The sequence below is a fragment of the Delphinapterus leucas genome, chromosome 3 (genome assembly GCF_059928025.1).
Source record: "Delphinapterus leucas isolate spDelLeu-1000000601 "Yukka" chromosome 3, BTC_Dleu_Yukka2, whole genome shotgun sequence".
Taxonomy (NCBI): domain Eukaryota; kingdom Metazoa; phylum Chordata; class Mammalia; order Artiodactyla; family Monodontidae; genus Delphinapterus; species Delphinapterus leucas.
Genome location: NC_143131.1, coordinates 60760910 through 60780702, shown reverse-complemented (window position 1 = coordinate 60780702; position 19793 = coordinate 60760910). Strand labels below are relative to the sequence as shown.

The 19793-nt window shown below is 34.2% G+C and overlaps 1 protein-coding gene across 6 annotated transcripts in view; it reads left to right on the top strand.

Annotated features, from left to right (window-relative positions):
- CERT1 (ceramide transporter 1) overlaps positions 1-19793 on the top strand; it is a 126302-nt gene that overhangs the window by 60701 nt on the left and 45808 nt on the right. For all 6 annotated transcript variants that reach the window (XR_016392707.1, XM_089909031.1, XM_030759710.2 and 3 more), the window contains 3 exons: positions 889-972; positions 11151-11308; positions 15455-15547. Coding sequence is in view for 5 of the 6 variants with exons in the window: in XM_089909031.1 (XP_089765157.1) it covers positions 889-972; positions 11151-11308; positions 15455-15547 (335 nt within the window). In the remaining variant the exon portion in view is untranslated. The remainder of the gene's footprint in view (positions 1-888; positions 973-11150; positions 11309-15454; positions 15548-19793) is intronic.

Genomic DNA, 19793 nt, shown 5'->3' with positions numbered 1-19793 from the left:
AGCCCAGTAATTAGAAAATTGTAGTACAGAATAAAGGTATTTTCCAGGGTAATTACTACCATTTAGTCACGGGAGGGAGTAAGGAATAGTAGTGGGCTTTGCATCCATTGGAGAGAGAGTTAAAAATAGATGAAATGTTCCTCATAGAGCCAAATTACTCCTGATGTAAAGAGAGATAGGCAAGGAGTAAGACATTAGTTTAAAGTGAAGATTTATTCTGTAGAAAGGGAGTTCCTCAAACGATAATAAACTAAAGAAGCCATTCAGAAACAGAGAATAAGGTTGGGGGCTCAGGTTTAGAAATTTGCACTAAGAAGTGGAATACATAGTGCAGAGGATTAAGTATGTTAGGCAGTAGAAGAAGGGATAGTACGTAGAAGAAAGAGGTATGTGGAAGAACACAGGATTCTGTATTTTCTGGAATTAGGTAGGTTAAAATGGATGTCCAGGCACAGACACATTGGGATGAATTAAAATTGATATCACATCTATAAGTCATTATATTTTCCCTGCATATCCTAGAGGCAAGATAAAGTATCTTCTGCATGTACCATTACTGTCCTCTTCAGTCTTTGTAGGCCTCTGGTAGAATTATGAAATCTCCCCAAGGTCAGGAGGAAGAGATAGGAAGACTTAAAGGACAGAATAAATCGTATCTCAGTATCATCCCTTACACAAATGAGAATGGGTACAGTTTTTATAAGAATGTATTTAAAGACATTCCACAGCATATTTATTGGGCATACATTGATAAGCACTGAAAATACAAAGATGAATAAAACCATGTACTCACAGAATCCAGAGTATATTTACTCTGTTGAACATAAGAATAAACTGGTTAATTTCTATATGCTTTCATCCTGATATCTTTAAATATATTTTACTTAGTGGTAGAAGATGATGAAGATGACTTTCCTACAACACGTTCTGATGGAGACTTCTTGCATAATACCAACGGCAATAAAGAAAAGGGTAAGTAGTAAAATTTTCCCCCTCAGTTGGGTAAAATACACTTTCTAAAGTTACATAATAACTAACTATATAACAAGAATAATTAATGGAATAGTTAAGAAAATTTTTTTAAGCTGGAAAGCGAAATTTTTCTTCTAAGAAAAGACATGTAGGTAAAATATACATTCTGACATTAAATAATCTGACAGCTCATCTGACAAAGACTTATTCTAAATTTTAGACATTGGCCTCTTATTTCAGCAGTATTTGGTAGAATCAGTTTCTAGTACTGAAAAAGTATTTCTTGGGGAGGAAACATTGTAATGGAACTTGAATGTTTCTTTAGAGTGTATTTCTCTCTGTTAATGTTCTTTTCTCTCTCCAGTTGATAAACTGGTGTTGCAAATTATATAATCAGTGTTATTAAAGGAAAATTACTGAAATCACTGATTTCACAGCACAGTTGTTTATAGACTCAGGAGCAAGGTGGTTTATTACATATATCAGTTTATTTCATATATCAGTTAATTGTTGCTCTGTTTATAAGGGCTCACTCATTAGATGGAATTCTTAATTGTTCATTGGGAACCTGTGTTTTACAACAACATGGATGAACCTGGAGGGCATTATGCTAAGAGAAATAAACCAAAGACAAATACTGCATGGTATCACTTATGTGTGGAATCTATGTATGGGGCAGGGGTGGGCAGGGAGGTTGTGACAGGAACTTGTGATTCATGGTCAGTGCTTTCTTTTAACATATCCTAAGAAAAAGCTGGCATGGATTCCTAAAACTTTTTTTAAGTTGCAAATAAGCAACTTTCTTTCTTCAGAATCACCGACAGAGAATAGACTGGTGGTTGCCAAGGGCGAGGTGGGGTGGGAGAGGGATGGATTGGGAGTTTGAGATTAGCAGATGCAAACTGGTATATATAGAATGGATAAACAACAAAGTCCTACTGTATAGCACAGGGAACCATATTCAGTATCCTGTGATTAAACCATAATGGAAAAGAATATGAAAAAGAATGTTGTATATGTATGTATAACTGAATCACTTTGCTGTACAGCAGTAATTAACACAACATTGTAAATCAACTATATTTCAATTAAAGAACAGAATTCCTTTCTTAATGTTGATGGAAATTAACTCTTGAAAATCATCATAGGTGGAAAGTTTCTTTTTATGGCTAAGCTCTAGACATAAGTTAGTCAAAAGCACTGAGTATAATCCGGTAAAGTGAACAGAGCATATAGTCTTTAAATCTGGAACTACTTGATTGTAGTCTGGGATTAGGGTATTTTAGTCATCTCTCAAAAACAGGGTCTTAGTCCTAGATTGATCAACTGTTGGAAGAGGGAAAAATAATACTCTGTTCTTGGGAGTGGTCATTGTAATGTTCTTACCATTAGGGCCATTATTAAAGATTAGGTCTAGATCAAATATTGTGATGTAACTATACTGAAGTTTTTTTAAAATTTAGAACTAGTTTACCAACCTACTAGTAAATATGCCAGGAATAGGAATGGGGGGTATGGAGCAAAGACTAAAACAGGAGTAAAACTTCCAGATATTCTGAGATGAGAAGAAAGGCAATTAAAGTAATTTGAAGATTAGAGCAGAGGAGAAATTTTTGAATTAGAAAACATCTTCCTTAAAGACTTTTAAGAGTTCTAGATCACAGTGAAAGGAATGTTTCCTCAATCTTTTGTGAACAAACTTCTCATCTACCTCTATATAAGTTTTCTTCTGTTAAATTCTATACCATCTTTTAAAAATTATATTTCTAGAGACAAAAGGAGATATTTTATGACAATAAAATACATATTTGCATGTAACAACAGAGCCCCAAAATACATGAAGCAAAAACTGACCAAAGAGACAAGTCAATAGTAATAGTTTGAGACTTCAATAACCAACTTTCAATAATGAATAGAACAAGTAGGATAAAGATCAACAAGACAATAAAATATTCGAATAGTCTAAATAAACAGACCTAGTAGACATTCACAGAACACTCCACCTAACAATAGAAAAATGTATATTCTTCTCAATTGTTCATGGAATATTCTTTATTATAGACCTTATGCTTGGCCACAAAACAGGCTTTAATTAGTTTAAAAGGACTGAAATCAAGCAAAGTATGTCCTCCAACCACAGTGGAATGAAATTGGCAATTAATAACAGAAATTTGGGAAATTCAGAAATATGTAGAAATTAACACACTCATAAATAACCAGTGGATCAAAGACAAAAATCACCAAGGACATTAGAAAATACTGTGAGGTGAATGAAAGCAGAAACACAAGATGCCACAACTTACGGGCTGCCACAGTACTTAGAGGGAAATTTGTAGGTGAAACACATTTATAAACAAGAAAGAGAATTGAAAAACAATATAGAGAATCAATGAAACTTTAAGTTGATTCTTTGAAAAACAAAGTTGACAAACTGTTAACTAAACTGATCAAGAAAAAAGGGGAGAAGACTCAACTTACTAAAATCAGGAATGAAAGGGAGGACATTACCGCTGCCCTTACAGGAATAAAAAAGATTATAGGGGGATGCTATGAACAGCTGTATGCCAACAAATTAGATAACTTAGATGAAATGGACAAAAGTCCTACAAAGACACCAACTATTGAAACTATGTCGAGAAGACCTACAAAATCCAAATAGACCAATAATAAGTAAAGAGACACAATTAGTAAAAAAAACTTCCCACAAAGAAAAGCCCAGGCTCCAGTGACTTCACTGGTAAATTTTACCAAACATTTAAAGAAAAATTAATACCAGTTCTTCACAAATTCTTCCAAAAAGTAGAATAGGGGGAGCACTTCCTAACTAATCATTCTCTGAGGCCAGTTTTGCCTTGATAACCGGTATCTCTTAATGAAACCCACAGTTAACATCACTTTTAATGGTGGAAGACTGAATGCTTTCCCCCTAAGATCAGGAACAAGATAACCTTGTTCCTAACTATTGTTCAACCTTGCCACTTCCATTCAACAATGTATTAGAGATTCTACCTGGACAGCTGGGCAGGAAAAATAAATAAAAAGCATCCAGATTCAAAAGGGAGAATTAAAACTTTCTCTGTTTGAAGATGCCGTTATCTTACATAGAGAAAATCATAAGGAATCCACTAGAAACCTATTAGGACTAATAAATTAAGACTGCAGGATATAAGATCAGTATACAAAAAGTCAATTGTATTGTATTGGCCAAAAGGTTCATTCAGTTTTTTCTGTAAGATGGCTCTAGTAGCACTTAGTCGGCTTTAACGTCATTCAAAACAATTTTGTTAGATTGTATGTGACAGCTGGCATATCAGCGTGCATTTTAAAAAAGATTTATCAAAATTGGTGAAATTTTGTGTAGTCATTTTAATATTAAAGATGGAAGAAAAACAATGTTTTCAGCATTTTATGCTGTATGTCAAGAAAGGTAAAAATGCAACTGAAACCCAAAAAGTGATTTGTGCAGTGTATGGAGAAGGTGCTGTGACTGATTGAACACATCAGAAGTGGTTTGTGAAGTTTTGTGCTGGAGATTTCTCGCTGGACAATGCTCCATGGTAGGGTAGACCAGTTGAAGTTGATAGCGATCAAACTGAGACATTAATTGAGAACAGTCAACGTTATACCACATGGGTAATAGCCGACATACTGAAAATATCCAAATCAAGTGTTGAAAATCATTTGCACCAGCTTGGTTATGTGAATCGCTTTGATGTTTGGGTTCCACATAAGTTAAGAAAAAAAAGACTTCTTGAACGTATTTCCACATGTGATTCTCTACTTAAATGTAATGAAAACAGTCCGTTTTTAAAACAAATTGTGATGGTGATGAAAAGTGGATACTGTACAATAATATGGAACGGAAGAGATTGTGGGGCAAGTGAAATGAACCACCACCAACCACACCAAAGGCTGGTCTTCATCCAAAGAATGTGATGTTGTGTATATGGTGGGATTGGAAGGGAGTCCTCTATTATGATCTCCTTTTGGACAACCAAATGATTAATTCCAACAAGTACTGCTCCCAATTAGACCAGCTGAAAGCAGCACTCGATGAAAAGCATCCGGAATTAGTCAACAGAAAACGCATACTCTTCCATTGGGATAACCCCAAGACTGCACATTTCTTTGATGACCAGGCAACAACTGTTACAGCTTGGGTGAGAAGTTCTGATTCATCCGCCATATTCACCAGACATTGCACCTTCGGATTTCCATTTATTTTGGTCTTTACAAAATTCTCTTAATGGAAAAAATTTCAGTCCCCTGGAAGCTATAAAAGGCACCTGGAACAATTCTTTGCTCGAAAAGATAAAAAGTTTTGGGAAGATGGACTTAAGAAGTTGCTTGAAAAATGGCAGAAGGTAGTGGAACAAAAGGGTGCATATGTTGTTCAGTAAAGTTCATGGTAAAAGTGAAAAATGTGTCTTTTATTTTTACTTAAAAACTGAAGGCACTTTTTGGCCAACCCAGTAGTTTTTATACACTAGAAATGAAGAATATGAAGATAAAGTTAAGGAAACAGTTTTGTTTATAACAGCATCAAAAAGGATTAAATACCTAGGAATAAATTTAACAAAAGCACAAACCTTATATTATGAAGACCACAAAACATTATTGAAAAAATTAAAGAAGACCTAAATAGATGGAAAGATTTGCCCTGTTCATGGATCAGATGACTTAATATTGTTAAAAATTCAGTATTCCCCAAATTGACCTGTAGATTCAATCCAGTCTTTACCAAAATCCTAGGTAGGATTTTCGCACAAGTGGACAAGCTAATCCTAAAGTTCATATGGAAATACAAATGACCCAGAGTAGCTTCAACAGTCTTGAAAAAACAAAGTAGGAGGACTCACACTTTCAATTTCATAACTTACTACAAAAGCAACAGTAAAGTATAGTTCTGGCATAAGGAAAGATATATAGAACAGTGGAATAGAATTGAGAGTCTAGAAATAAACCCTCACATTTATAGTAAGATAAATATGACTTTTCACAGGAGTGCCAAGACAACTCAGGAAAAAAGTCTTTTCAACAAATGGTGTTAGGCAGCTGGATATCCATATTTAAGGAATGAAGTTGAACCCCTACTTCACACAAACACAAAAATTAACTCAAAATGGATCAAAAACCTAATTAAAAGAGCTAGCACCATAAAACCTTAGAAGAAATATAGGAGTTAATCACCTTGAGCAAGGCAAAGTTTTCTTGATCTTCAGCAAAATTTTAAACTTTTGTGCTTTAAGGAAACTATCAAAAAGTGAAAAGATAACCTACAAAATGGGAGAAAACATTTGCCAATCATTTATCTGGTAAGGGATTTGTATTTAAAATACATAAAGAACTCTTACAAATCTATAATAGACAAATATCTCAGTTCAAAAATGGGCAAAGCATCTCAATAGACATTTTTCCAAAGAAGATATACAAATGGCCAGTGAGCACCTGAAAAGTTCCTCAACTTATTAGCCGTCAGGAAAATGCAAATCAAAACCACAGTGAGACACCACTTCATACCTATTAGGCTGGCTGTAATCGGAAAGAAATACCATAACAAGGTGTAGCTGCTTTGGAAAACAGTCTGGCAATTCCTCAACATATTATACATGGTGTCACCATTGGACCTAGCAGTTCTACTCCTACGTATATATTCAGGAGAAATGAAAACATACATCCGTATAAAAACTTGTACATGGATGTTCATTGCAGTATTATTCATAACAGTCAAAAAGTGGAAATAACCCAAACATCCATCCACTAACGAATAGATAAACAAAATGGAACATTTTTTAGCCATATGAAGGAATAACATACTTGACATGTGCTGTAACATGGATGAACCTTGAAAATATTATGCTAAGTGAAAGAAGCCAGTCACAGAAGACCACTCATTGTTACTTTATATGAAATATTCAGAGGCAAATCGTAGAGCAGAAACTGTATTAGTGGTTTCCTAGGACTGGGCAGTAGGGTTGGGGGAAATGGGAAGTGACTACTAATGTATGTGGGATTTGAGGGGATGGTTCATAAAAATGTCCTAAAGTTTGATTGTGATGATGCTTGTACACTCTGTGAATATACTGAGAATCATTTAATTGTATGTGTTAAATGAGTGAATTTTATGCTGTGAAAATTATATCTCAGTAAAGCTGGTATTTATAAAAAGACTAGGGAATTCCCTGGCAGACCAGTGGTTAGGACTCTTGCTTTCACTGCCAAGGGCCTGGGTTCAATCCCTGGTCAGGGAACTAAGATCCCATAAGCTGTGTGGTGCAGCTAAATAAATAAATAATAAATAAATAAATAAAATGTACACTTTAAATTTTTTAAAAAGTGTAAATAAATTCACTGACTTAGTGCTGTTCAATTTTTTGGCCTCTACTTTTTCTTGGGGGGAGGGGGGCGCACCATGCAGCTTGTAGAATCTTAGTTCCATGACAAGGCATTGAACCTGGGCCCTCAGCAATGAAAGCACAGAGTCCTAACCACTGGACTGCCAGGGAACTCCCTGGCCTCTACTTCAGCTTAAATCAATCTAAAGTCAGAAATTTCCTACCCCTAAACCCTTATTTCTAATGATTAATTGTATTAATTACATGTCAAAGATGGCTACTTGCATGGATTTTTTTATATCTATTATATTTTCCAGTTGTTCCCATTTAACTATATTTTTAACCATATTTTCTAACCAATTTTTTAACTTGTATTCCTGTTTTGTAAATAATATACAAGAGCATATTGTCATCTACTATATAAAATAATGACAGTAAATATTAACTAATCTGTCAAATCAAGGTATACTCTTGATGAAACTCATTGAGAGGCAATTTAGTGTTAATGGAACATGCATTACTCTATGAAACATGATTATCATCTTGTCCTTTTCTCCCACATAGTCTGTGTACAGATGCTCATACATTAATTGTCTAAATGAAGAAGTTGGACCAGCCACAGATCACTTTTCATTGTCTTTCAGCTCACAGATTTTTCATGTGAGAATATTTTAAATTTAGTTTTTTAGCCAACTGTATCTTACTTTGTTAGAATAATCATATCTATAATAGACCAGTAGTCCCAAATCAGTTGATTGTTGACCTTAGTACGATTAATAGCATGGTCATAGTCTTAAGCCATGTTTCTTCTTTATCATAGTAGACAGGTGAGAGATTTAAACAAAGCTGCCATCCTGTATGTCCAGAAGGACACAGTCATTTGGAATATTTCAGGTGGGGAAATGAAAAAAATCCTCACCACAGAAACTCAGGATTCCCCCTTAGGTTGCCTACTATTTAAATTAGTGTTTGGGAGTCGTAATGAAATGAAAGGATTACAAATCTCTTGGCTTCTGTCAGTATTTGTTTTTATTTTTGACATGTTGATGTTAGCTTCTGGGTTCCTTGATTTTCTGAATGTTACCACCTTTAAAAGAGTTTTGAACTGTATAATGTCAGTTCAACTAAAAGAACTATAGATTTGAATGATAATTTTAAGAGCTTAAGTACTTAAAAATCTAGATTTATAGATTATTTTATAATATCTTTCATCTCTGCCCTTCATAAGCATGGTTACATTCACATACTTTCAACTTCCTTTTGCTACAGTATATCATTTTCCCAGAAGAAACTAAGGCATGCCACCTTGTCTCTTTAAGATCTTCTTTCCCTTGTGATCAGCTGAGACATTTAGATGAGTATACTCATCTAAAATTATTGAGTACTTTGGGGTTTTGCTTAAGTTTTTGCATCAAGATTAATGTAGTTCTACAAGATGAGGTATAAGAGACTTAGAGCAAAAATCAAAGTAACCAGTACTTAGAGGAGTCCAGTGGATGACAAGATGAGGTTTTGTCTTCATGACCTTCATTTCCTAACAGATGTAACATGAGAGAAATTTATTTCAGAGACCTTACTATGTTTGAGACTCTTACTTTCAACTGTTTGAAAGTTTAAAAATCTGTTACATAACCCTTGTATCATTCTGAAAAGGATTTGAGGGTGACAGCTTCTGAAAGTAGTTAAGTGCAGCTGAAGAGGTACATTTCTAAAAGTTTTTTCAAAGACATTTTATGTTGGTCTTTCATCTTGTACTGACTGTATATAAATTAGCAAACAGCATGGAGGACCCATTATTACAATGGCACACATCCTCATATATAGGACACAGATGACTTTAAGTTTCTAAGTTGATTATTTTAAAAAATCGTAGTTTGTAATAAAACATCAGTCTTGGTAAGAATGGTAGAAAATAGTGATAGGAAAGATCTTCAGAAAATACCAGAAAAAGAAAATAGGTTTTAAAACAACTTTACTGAGATATAATTAACACGCCATAAACTACATATATTTAAAGTGTACAGTTTGGTAAGTTTTGATATTATCATGAAGCTGTCACCACAATCAAGACCATTATTATGTCCATCGCCCTCAAAAGTTTCTTCCATCCCTTTTGTCTTCCCTTCCTCCCTCCATTCTCAAACAACCACTGATTTTTCTGTCACTATGGATTAGTTTGCATTTTCTAGAATTTAATGTAAATGAACTCAGTGTTTTTGCCTGATCTCTTTCTTAGTTTGAGATTTCTCGTTGTTGTACGTATCAGTATTTAATTTCTTTTCATTGTTGAGTAGTGTTCCCTTGTATAGATAACAACCACAGTTTCTTCAACCCATTTGTCTATTGGTGGACATTTGGGTTGTTTACAGTTTGGGGCTGTTATAAATAATGTTGCTGTGAACATTCACATACAAGTTTTTTTTATGTACATATACTTTATTTCTTTGGGCTAAATACCCAGAGGTGGAATGGTTGAATCATATGGTAGGTATGTATTTAACCTTTTAAAAATCTTCCAAGCTGCATTTCACCAGTCATATTTATGAGAGTTCAAGTTCATCCAAACCCCCACTAACACTTGACGTGGTCAGTCTTTTAAAATTTTAGTCTTCTAATAGATGTGTAGTGGTACTCACTGTAGTTTTAATTTGCTTTTCCCTAGTAACTAATAGTATTGAGCATCTTTTCATCTGCTTATTTGCCATCCTGATCTCTTCTTTAGTGAAATGTGTGTTCAATTCTTTGGTCCAGTTTTTAATTGGGTTATATGTTTCCTTATTGTTGAGTTTGAGATTACTATATTTTGCATATTATAATACAGAATATGCCTATATTAATATATAGATAGATAAAGGATATGTCCTTTATCATACATATTCTGTGCAAAGGTTTTCTCCCAGTCTGTGGCTTGTCTCTTCATTCTTTTTTAAAAAAATTTTAAAATAGATATTACATGTATTTAAGGTGTCCAATATGATGATTTGGTGTACATGATGAAATGATTACTGCAGTCAAGCTAATTAATGTATCTCTTCACAGTTACCATTATTTTATTAACTGTAGGTTAGCTCTCTAGACTGACTTATCCTACATAACTGTAACTCTCCTTTTAACAATGCCTTCAAGAGCAGAAATTTTAAATTTTGATGAAGTTTAGTTTGTCAGCTTTTATGGATTGTGCCTTTGCTGTCATATCTACATATGAGTTTTTAAAGTTTAAAGTATCATTATTTCATTTAAAGAGTTCTATTGAAAAGGTTTCTTATTAACTATAGTATAAGATATTATGCTCTCTTATTTGCATCTTATGTGTTTTAAGATTTTTCATTTAATTCAAAGACTTACTTTGAATTAAAATTATAATATGTAAACATAAGAACTGTTTAATGTGTGCATTGGTCCCCAAATTATATTTGGACATTTATTTAAATTTTAACATATTACTTTATTCATTTTCGCAGTTTCTTTTCAGATATTTTTTAAATTCAGGATTTCTCAAAATGTAAGGTAGTTCTTGCCATAATTATGTCTCACTCTAGGCTGTCTTGAGTGTTATTATTAAAGTATTATTCCACCTACCAGTTTCTTCACTGGGTGCAGCATAGCAAATAGATTTCAGGAAACAGAATGCAGAAAAAAGGACTTGAGAGTACATATGCTGTCACAGGCCTCTTTGCTCATAGAGATGGATGCAAATTTTAAAATGTTGGCCAACAGGAAGGAAATTACAGTTTGAAAGTCTGCTCTGATGTGATAGTTTTCTAAACATTTTCTAATTTTAAGTTGTGCTGAGGAATGATTTCTTTGTTAAAAAGATTTTTAGTGAAAAAAATTTTTTTTCAGTATTTCCACATGTAACACCAAAAGGAATTAATGGTATAGACTTCAAAGGGGAGGCGATAACTTTTAAAGCAACTACTGCTGGAATCCTTGCTACACTTTCTCATTGTATTGAACTAATGGTAAAACGTGAGGACAGCTGGCAAAAGAGACTGGATAAGGTAAGATTTGTTTTTCTTCTTCGTAAAAAATAGTCAGATTTTGTTTGTTTATATACTGATCGAACATTTAAACCAAACTAACTTCTTAGGGAAAAATCTATTGGATTGAGAGAAGTAGCAGGTGGTACTATTCCTCTGAAACTCTGTGAGCATCTTAAACTCATTTTTCTAATGAGATTCACCAGTTATGTATTTGGTTACTGTACAATATGCATTCTTCATTGGATTTTAACATAAAAGTTTTTGTAATGGTAATAGTAATGCTTTGGAATAGAAGTAATGAACCATTTGACATTTCCTAGCTTTATTGTGTAATACATGAAACTGTACTTAAGTTATATGAACTACTAAAAACACCAATTTATAAAGTTAAATATTAACTTATTGCATTCATGGCCATGTATGTTTTCCAAGGTCATTGTGATATCCTTTAACACACATTTTGTTATTCCTTGAACATTTGCCTTATGTTCACCTTTCCCACCTTTGTTTAAACTGCAGCACTGATAATAATTATATGAATCTTTAGTTGCGAGTGTGAAGTAGAATTTGGCTCAGTGAATTTGTTTAGTAGGAAAACGTTTGTTTATAGTTTAACATCAATAAAATCTTAGAACCAAAGCATACCTTAGAGAATTTAGTTCTAGTCCAGTGCCATCATTTTATAGAAGCAGCAGCTGAGGCCCAGAGACTTGTCTAGAGGTGTTAAGTAGCAGAATAAGAAGAATTTTACTCTTCTATATTTCAGCTCTGGATATCAGGGCAGACATCAATCAGAATCTTATCATTCATTAGTGAGTCATATTGCTTGTGGTATTTTGAGGTCTTATCAATGTGAACAGAACACGAAGGAAAGCAATGTCATCATTGATGTAATAGCAGAATGGCTACAGGATTTAAACAGCACGGTATGTTTAAGAAGGTCCCCATGTTTAAAGAAAAGAGAATTGGTCAGAATTCTTACGTGCATGTGAGAGTAAGCCAGGTTGACTAGCAATATGTATTCTTTTAAAACAAGCAATGAAAATGTCCATTTAAGGTACACGCAGATACTTCATTATTATTTTGGAGTAGAACTGTTACATTGTCATAGATTTCAATTTTGGATCAAATTCAATTTTTAGAAGATTCTCTGTTCACACAAAAAAATAACACTGAGAAAACAGGACAATCCCTTAAATCCATTAGACTAATGGTTCAGGAGAATCATTCAACTTATCCAGATTAGCTTATTCAAAACTTTTTGGCAACTTTCTCTTAAGCTCCCCTCTCTTCAGTCTGCTTGTCCTTCACTAAAGGATCATCATCTCTAGTCATATGCTCTAACCACACTGCCTTAAAAAATTCATTAAAAACAAGACATGGCTTCCCCATCTTTTTGTCAATCAAATTTCTTATTTGAAAGGGATGTGCACTTGCAGTTGTCTTCAATGTTGGTAATCTTATCCATTCTCTTTCTTTATTGGGTAGCAACAAGTAGACTATACCAAAGGATCTGTGAAAAAACAGTTTTGTTAGACCACATTTAACCAAATAACACTCACAAAAGATGGTAGTATTAATTGAAATCTGCAAATGGCTGTAATTTGTAATCCTTTTACAGGTCTGTCTGATGTCAAATCTTATTCACCTTTTCCACCATAATTTTTTTCTCAAGGTTGATATAGGCTCCTAGTTACATTTTACAGGAAATGTAAGTCCGTGTGTGCATACACAGTATATACATATATATTCAACGTGTGTGTATACATGTGTGTATATATACATATGTGTATGTGCATACATACATGTATATATACACACGCTGTAAAGATTAGGAAGTTCTTGAATAGAGAGAGTTGTTTATCAACAAACATGTCTTTTAGGTAATTCACATAATTGAGGAGGAAAATACAGTGTTAACAACATGGTTTACTTGAAATTGTTGTTTTATTCAAGAAGTATTTATATGCTTGTTGTGTGCTAGACTCTAAGCTAGAAATGAGAAAACAGTAGTGTACAGGAAATCATTTTTCAAGGAGCTAAAAATCTAATGAGAGTGATTAAGTAGGTGATAGGTGATATAATAGCTATTTAATAGCTGTTTGTGTACCTTTTATGTAGATTTCTAATATATGTTTATGTATACAATAGATATACACATACAATAGATGTGTATAATATACATACAAATCTCTAATAGTTCTCTGATTTTATGTTTAATAGCTCTTATGTACATTTCTAATGTCATTTCCATTGTTCTTACAGCTAAATGATTGAATATTCTTAGTTACCTATAAAAATAATTCCTTCTTTTCTAGAAGAAGTGTACTTAATTTTTAGCCAGTCGTGTCCAGGAAGACCAAAAATTCTAAGATTAAACAAATTTTAGTTGTTAAGAATGTTAATAAGAAAAAAATTATTCATTGAAGATGTTTGCTTATATTAGTGGATTTACAAGTGTGTAATTTCACGTTTTTTCGCTTTCCTTGAAATCATTTTAATATTATTGCTGTGTTGTGTGTTTTTGTTTTGTTCATTTTTTTAAATTAAGGTTTAACATATATACAGTGAAGTATACCAATCTTAAGTGTACTGCTTGACGAGTGTTATACACATGTATACTCCCCTGTAACCACCACTCAAATCAAGATGTAGAACTTTTATAGCACCTCAGAAGGTTTCTTCATGCCCCTTCCTAGTCCATGCTGTACGAGTACCTCAAGAAGTGACCACAGTTTTAACTTATACAGTCATAGATTCGTTTTGCCTGTTCTTGAACAGCATGTAAATGGAATCATACAAAATATACTCATGTGTCTGGCTCGCTCCTCCACCCCCTCAACACTGACTGTGAAGTTCATTCATCTTGTAACTTTTAGTGGTAGTTTATTATTTTTTATTGTTGTATAGTATTATTGCTGTATGCTGTTCATTGTGTGATGAATTTTCATTGTATGACTTCAATTTGTTTTTTCCTTTTTCCTGCTGATGGACATTTAACTTTTTATATTTTGGCTGTTGTGAATAAAGCTGCTGTGAGCATTCTTGTACGTATCTTTTGGTGGATATATGCACTCTTTTCTCTTGGGCACATACCAAGCAGTAAAATTATCGATTCACGAGGTATATGCTTAGCTTTAGTGGGTAGAGGCAAACAATTTTCCAAAGTGGTTATATCAGTTTATATTCCCACCAGCAGTAGATGAGAATTCCAGTTGCTCTTCACCCTTGACAACACTTGGTATTGTCATTTTTTTTGTGGGTGATTTTTTGTGTTTTTAAATTTTAGCCATTCTGATGGGTCTGTATTCCTGTTTTCTCTTCAGTACACAAAAATCAGTTAGTCTTTGGGCCTACTGAACTAATTCATTGATTTGCACTAGCTTAATTCAGGTAGGGTTTTTAGAAGTAGTTAAGCTCTGGGTGAGTTCGGTGTGGACTTTAATTTAGCCCTTTAAATATTTGAGGTGAGGGAATAAAGGCATTAGGTTCTTTATAAGCTTGTAGGGCTTTAATATCACATTTGACTCATTGTAGTCCATTGTTGTAAAAAAAAAGTTTGAGGTTAGTGTCAAGGCCAACCTTTTTACATTTTGTCCTTGGATCTTTGTGCAAACTCTTAGAGCCATAGAACCTGTCTATAAAAGGAGAAGGTTAAAGTAGAAATCTAAGCTCTTTTTCAGCTCTAAAATAATTTTAACCAGCAGTTGGAAAGTATAAGAAAGGTATCTTTCTTTAGAATATCTTTTTGCATTTATTGATTCTACCAATAATTGAGTTATTTTCTTCCTGGCATCCATTACTTGACTTTTTGTCTGTTACAAAATTAATTTAGCTCCTACTGGGGGAAACAAACACGTGAATATATATTGTAGGCATTTCTCTGGTGCTAATTCTTTTTTTTTTTTTTTGAAGTGTAGACACTTTGGTAGTTACTTAACCCATTTAAATATATAACCTACCTATAGGGTGATCTTAGTGGTATTTTAAATGGTAGCTTGTATGTGATATATGGCCCAGAAAAAAGTGTTTTCTTGGGCAGAAGAATACTCATTTTTCACAGAAGTGGAGTTATTTTGGGGCCAAGTTATAAAATTTTGATGAAATGTAGAGAAAATCCCACTTGACATGATAAATTTTTCACTTGCTTTTTTTTTTAAATAGGAAAGTGAGAAGAGAAGAAGAATAGAGGAAGCATACAAAAATGCCATGACAGAACTTAAGAAAAAATCTCACTTTGGAGGACCAGATTATGAGGTATGAAGTTATGTTTTGGGTCTTAGAGAAACATGTAGCAGATATATATATATATATATATATATATATATATATATATATATATATATATCACAAAAGTGATTAATTTTTACATAATACTTTACTTTTAAATGTTTTGAATATTTCATAATGTATATATGCTAGGCTTACCCTGAAACAGAATTTTTTCTTTTTCACCTACAAAGCTTTAAAGGGCTTTAAAAGACTTATTACTAGGCCTGTCTACTTTATAGGACAAGTCTTTGTCTCCCCTGTTAGGGTGATACTTACTGATATTACATTCTAATTCTTTTTTTCTTTAATTTTATTATTTGAAATCTATAGATGGTTTATTTTATTTTATTCTTTGGCCACTCTATGAGGCATGCGGGATCTTAGTTCCCTGACCAGGCATCGAACCTGTTACCCCTGCATTGGGAATGCGGAGTCTTAACCACTAGACCACCAGGAAAGTCCCTCTTTTTTTTTTTTTTTTTAAAAAAAAAGCAACCTACAGAGGAACAACCTGAGAACTTTACAGGTGAAAGATTTTAGGCTGTGCTGTATACTGTGAGGTCTTCTCCATAGCAAAGCATGAACTGTTCAAATTGCCGTGCCTTTATGTTTGGAAAATGTCTGAAACCAGCTTCTTTTCCCTGTTGGTTATTTGTTAAGCAGTTAGTAAAATCTGCCTCTCCATACACAAACACATACAGGAGTGGCAAGGGGTATCGTTGACATAGAAGAAGAATGGTAAAAAAGTTAGACTGTATTTAAGAAAGCAGAAGAAAAATTTCCTGCCATTTTTATTCTAGAAGGGAAAAAATAAGACCTGCTATTGACAATATTTTTTTTTTTTTTTTGCTGTACGCGGGCCTCTCACTGTTGTGGCCTCTCCCGTTGCGGAGCACAGGCTCCGGACGCGCAGGCTCAGCGGCCATGGCTCACGGGCCCAGCCGCTCTGCGGCATGTGGGATCTTCCCGGACCGGGGCACGAACCCGTGTCCCCTGCATCGGCAGGCGGACTCTCAACCACTGCGCCACCAGGGAAGCCCTATTGACAATATTTTTTACGTTGGAATTGATTTCCAGCTGTGAAAATCCATAGTATGAGACTTGAGCGGTAATTTTATTTTATTTATTTTTAAAATGTATTTATTTTTAATAGATCTTTATTGGAGTATAATTGCATCACAATACTGTGTTAGTTTCTGTTGTACAACAAAGTGAATCAGCCATATGCATACATATGTCCCCATATCCCCTCCCTCCCACCCTCCCTATCCCACCCCTCTAGGTCATCGCAAAGCACCAAGCTGATCTCCCTGTGCTATGCTGCTGCTTCCCGCTAGCTATCTATTTTACATTCGGTAGTGTATATATGTCGATGCTACTCTCACTTCTCCCCATCTTCCCCCTCCCACCCCATGTCCTCAAGTCCATTCTCTATGTATACATCTTTATTCTTGCCCTGAAACTAGGTTCATCAGTACCCTTTTTTTTTTTTTTACATTCCATATATGTGCATTAGAATACAGTATTTGTTTTTCTCTTTCTGACTTACTTCACTCTGTATGACAGACTCTAGGTCCAGCCACCTAACTACAAATAACTCAATTTCGTTCCTTTTTATGGCTGAGTAATATTCCATTGTATATATGTGCCACATCTTCTTTATCCATTCACCTGTCAGTGGACATTTAGGTTGGTTCCATGTCCTGGCTGTTGTAAATAGTGCTGCAGTGAATATTGTGGCACATGTCTCTTTTGGAATTATGGTTTTCTCAGGGTATATGCCCAGTAGTGGGATTGTGGAGTCATATGGTAGTTCTATTTTTAGTTTTTTAAGGAACCTCCATACTGTTTTCAATAGTTGTATCAATTTACATTCCCACCAACAGCGCAGGAGGGTTCCCTTTTCACCACACCCTTTCCAGCATTCTTTGTTTCTAGATTTTTTGATATTAGCCATTCTGACTGGTGTGAGGTGATACCTCATTGTAGTTTTGATTTGCATTTCTCTAATAATTAGTGATGTTGAGCATCTTTTCATATGCCCCTTGGCCATCTGTATGTCTTCCTTGGTGAAATGTCTATTTAGGTCTTCCGCCCAGTTGTTAATTGGGTTGTTTGTTTATTTTCATATTGAGCTCCATGAACTGTTTGTATGTTTTGGAGATTAATCCTTTGTTGTTTCATTTGCAAATATTTTCTCCCATTCTGAGGGTTGTCTTTTTGTCTTGTTTATGGTTTCCTTTGCTGGGCAAAACTTTGAAGTTTAATTAAGTCCCATTTGTTTATTTTTATTTTATTTACTCTAGGAGGTGGGTCAAGAAAGATCTTGCTGTGGTTTATGTTAAAGCGTGTTTTTCCTGTGTTTTCCTCTAAGAGTTTTATAGTGTCTGGTTTTACATTTAGGTCTTTAATCCATTTGGAGTTTATTTTTATGTATGGTGTTAGGTAGTGTTTTAATTTCATTCTTTTACATGTAGCTGTCCAGTTTTCCCAGCACCACGTATTGAAGAGGCTATCCTTTCTCCATTGTATGTTCTTACCTCCCTGGTCATAAATTAGGTGACCATATGTGCATGGGTTTATCTCTGGGCATTCTATCCTGTACCATTGATCTATATTTCTGTTTCTGTGCCAGTACCATGCTGTCTTGATTACTGTAGCTTTGTGGTATAGTTTGATGTAGGGGTGCCTGATTCCTCCAGCTCCGTTTTTCTTTCTCAAGATTGCTTTGGATATTTGGGGTCTTTAGTGTTTCCATACGAATTGTAAAATTTTTTGTTCTAATTTTGTGAAGAATGCCATTGGTAGTTTGATAGGGATTGCATTGAATCTGTAGATTGCTTTGGGTCATATAGTCATTTTCACAGTATTGATTCTTCCAATCCAAGAACATGATATATTTCTCTCTGTTTATGTCATCTTTGATTTCTTTCATCAGTGTTTTATAGTTTTCTGAGTACAAGTCTTTCACCTCCTTAGGCAGGTTTATTCCTAGGTATTTTATTCTTTTTGGGGGGATGGTAAATGGGATTCTTTCCCTAATTTCTCTTTCTGATTTTTCATTGTTGGTATATAGGAATGCCAGGAATTTCTGTGCATTAATTTTGTATCCTGCAACGTTACCAAATTCATTGATTAGTTCTAGTAGTTTTCTGGTGGCATCTTTAGGATTATCTATGTATAGTATCATGTCATCCGCAAACAGTGGCAGGTTTACTTCTTCTTTTCCAATTTGTATTCCTTTTCTTTCTTTTTCTTCTCTGATTGCCGTGGTAGGACTTCCAAAACTATATTGAATAAGAGTGGCGAGAATGGACATCCTTGTCTTATTCCTGATCTTAGAGGAAATGCTTTCAGTTTTTCACCACTGAGTATGATGCTTGCTGTGTGTTTGTCATATATGGCCTTTATTATGTTGAGGTAGGTTCCCTCTGTGCCCATTTTCTGGAGAGTTTTTATCCTAAATGGGTGTTGAATTTTGTCAAAAGCTTTTTCTGCATCTACTGAGATGATCATATGGTTTTTATTCCTTAATTTGTTAATATGGTGTATCACACTGATTGATTTGCATATATTGAAGAATCCTTGCATCCTTGGGATAAATCCCACTTGATCATGGTATATGATCCTTTTAATGTGTTGTTGGATTCTGTTTGCTAGTATTTTGTTGAGGATTTCTGCATCTGTGTTCATCCGTGATATTGGTCTATAATTTTCTTTTTTTGTGATATCTTTTTCTGTTTTTGGTATCATTGTGATGGTGGCTTCGTATATTGGATTTGGGAGTGTTTCTCCCTCTGCAATTTTGGGGAAGAGTTTGAGAAGGTTCAGTCTTAGCTATTCTCTAAATGTTTGATAGAATTCACCTGTGAAGCCATCTGGTCCTGGGCTTTTGTTTGTTGGAAGATTTTTAATTATGGTTTAAATTTCATTACTTGTGATAGGTCTGTTTATATTTTCTGCTTCCTCCTGGTTTAGTCTTGGAAAATTGTACTTTTCCACGAATTTGTCCATTTCTTCGTGGTTGTCTATTTTATTGACATATACTTGTTTATAGTAGTCTCTTATAATCCTCTGTATTTCTGTGGTGTCAGTTGTGATTTCTTCTTTTTAATTTCTAATTTTATTGATTTGTGTCCTCTCCCTTTTTTTCTTGATGAGTCTGGCTAAGGATATGTCAATTTTGTTTATCTTCTCGAAGAACCAGCTTTTAGTTTTATTGATCTTTGCT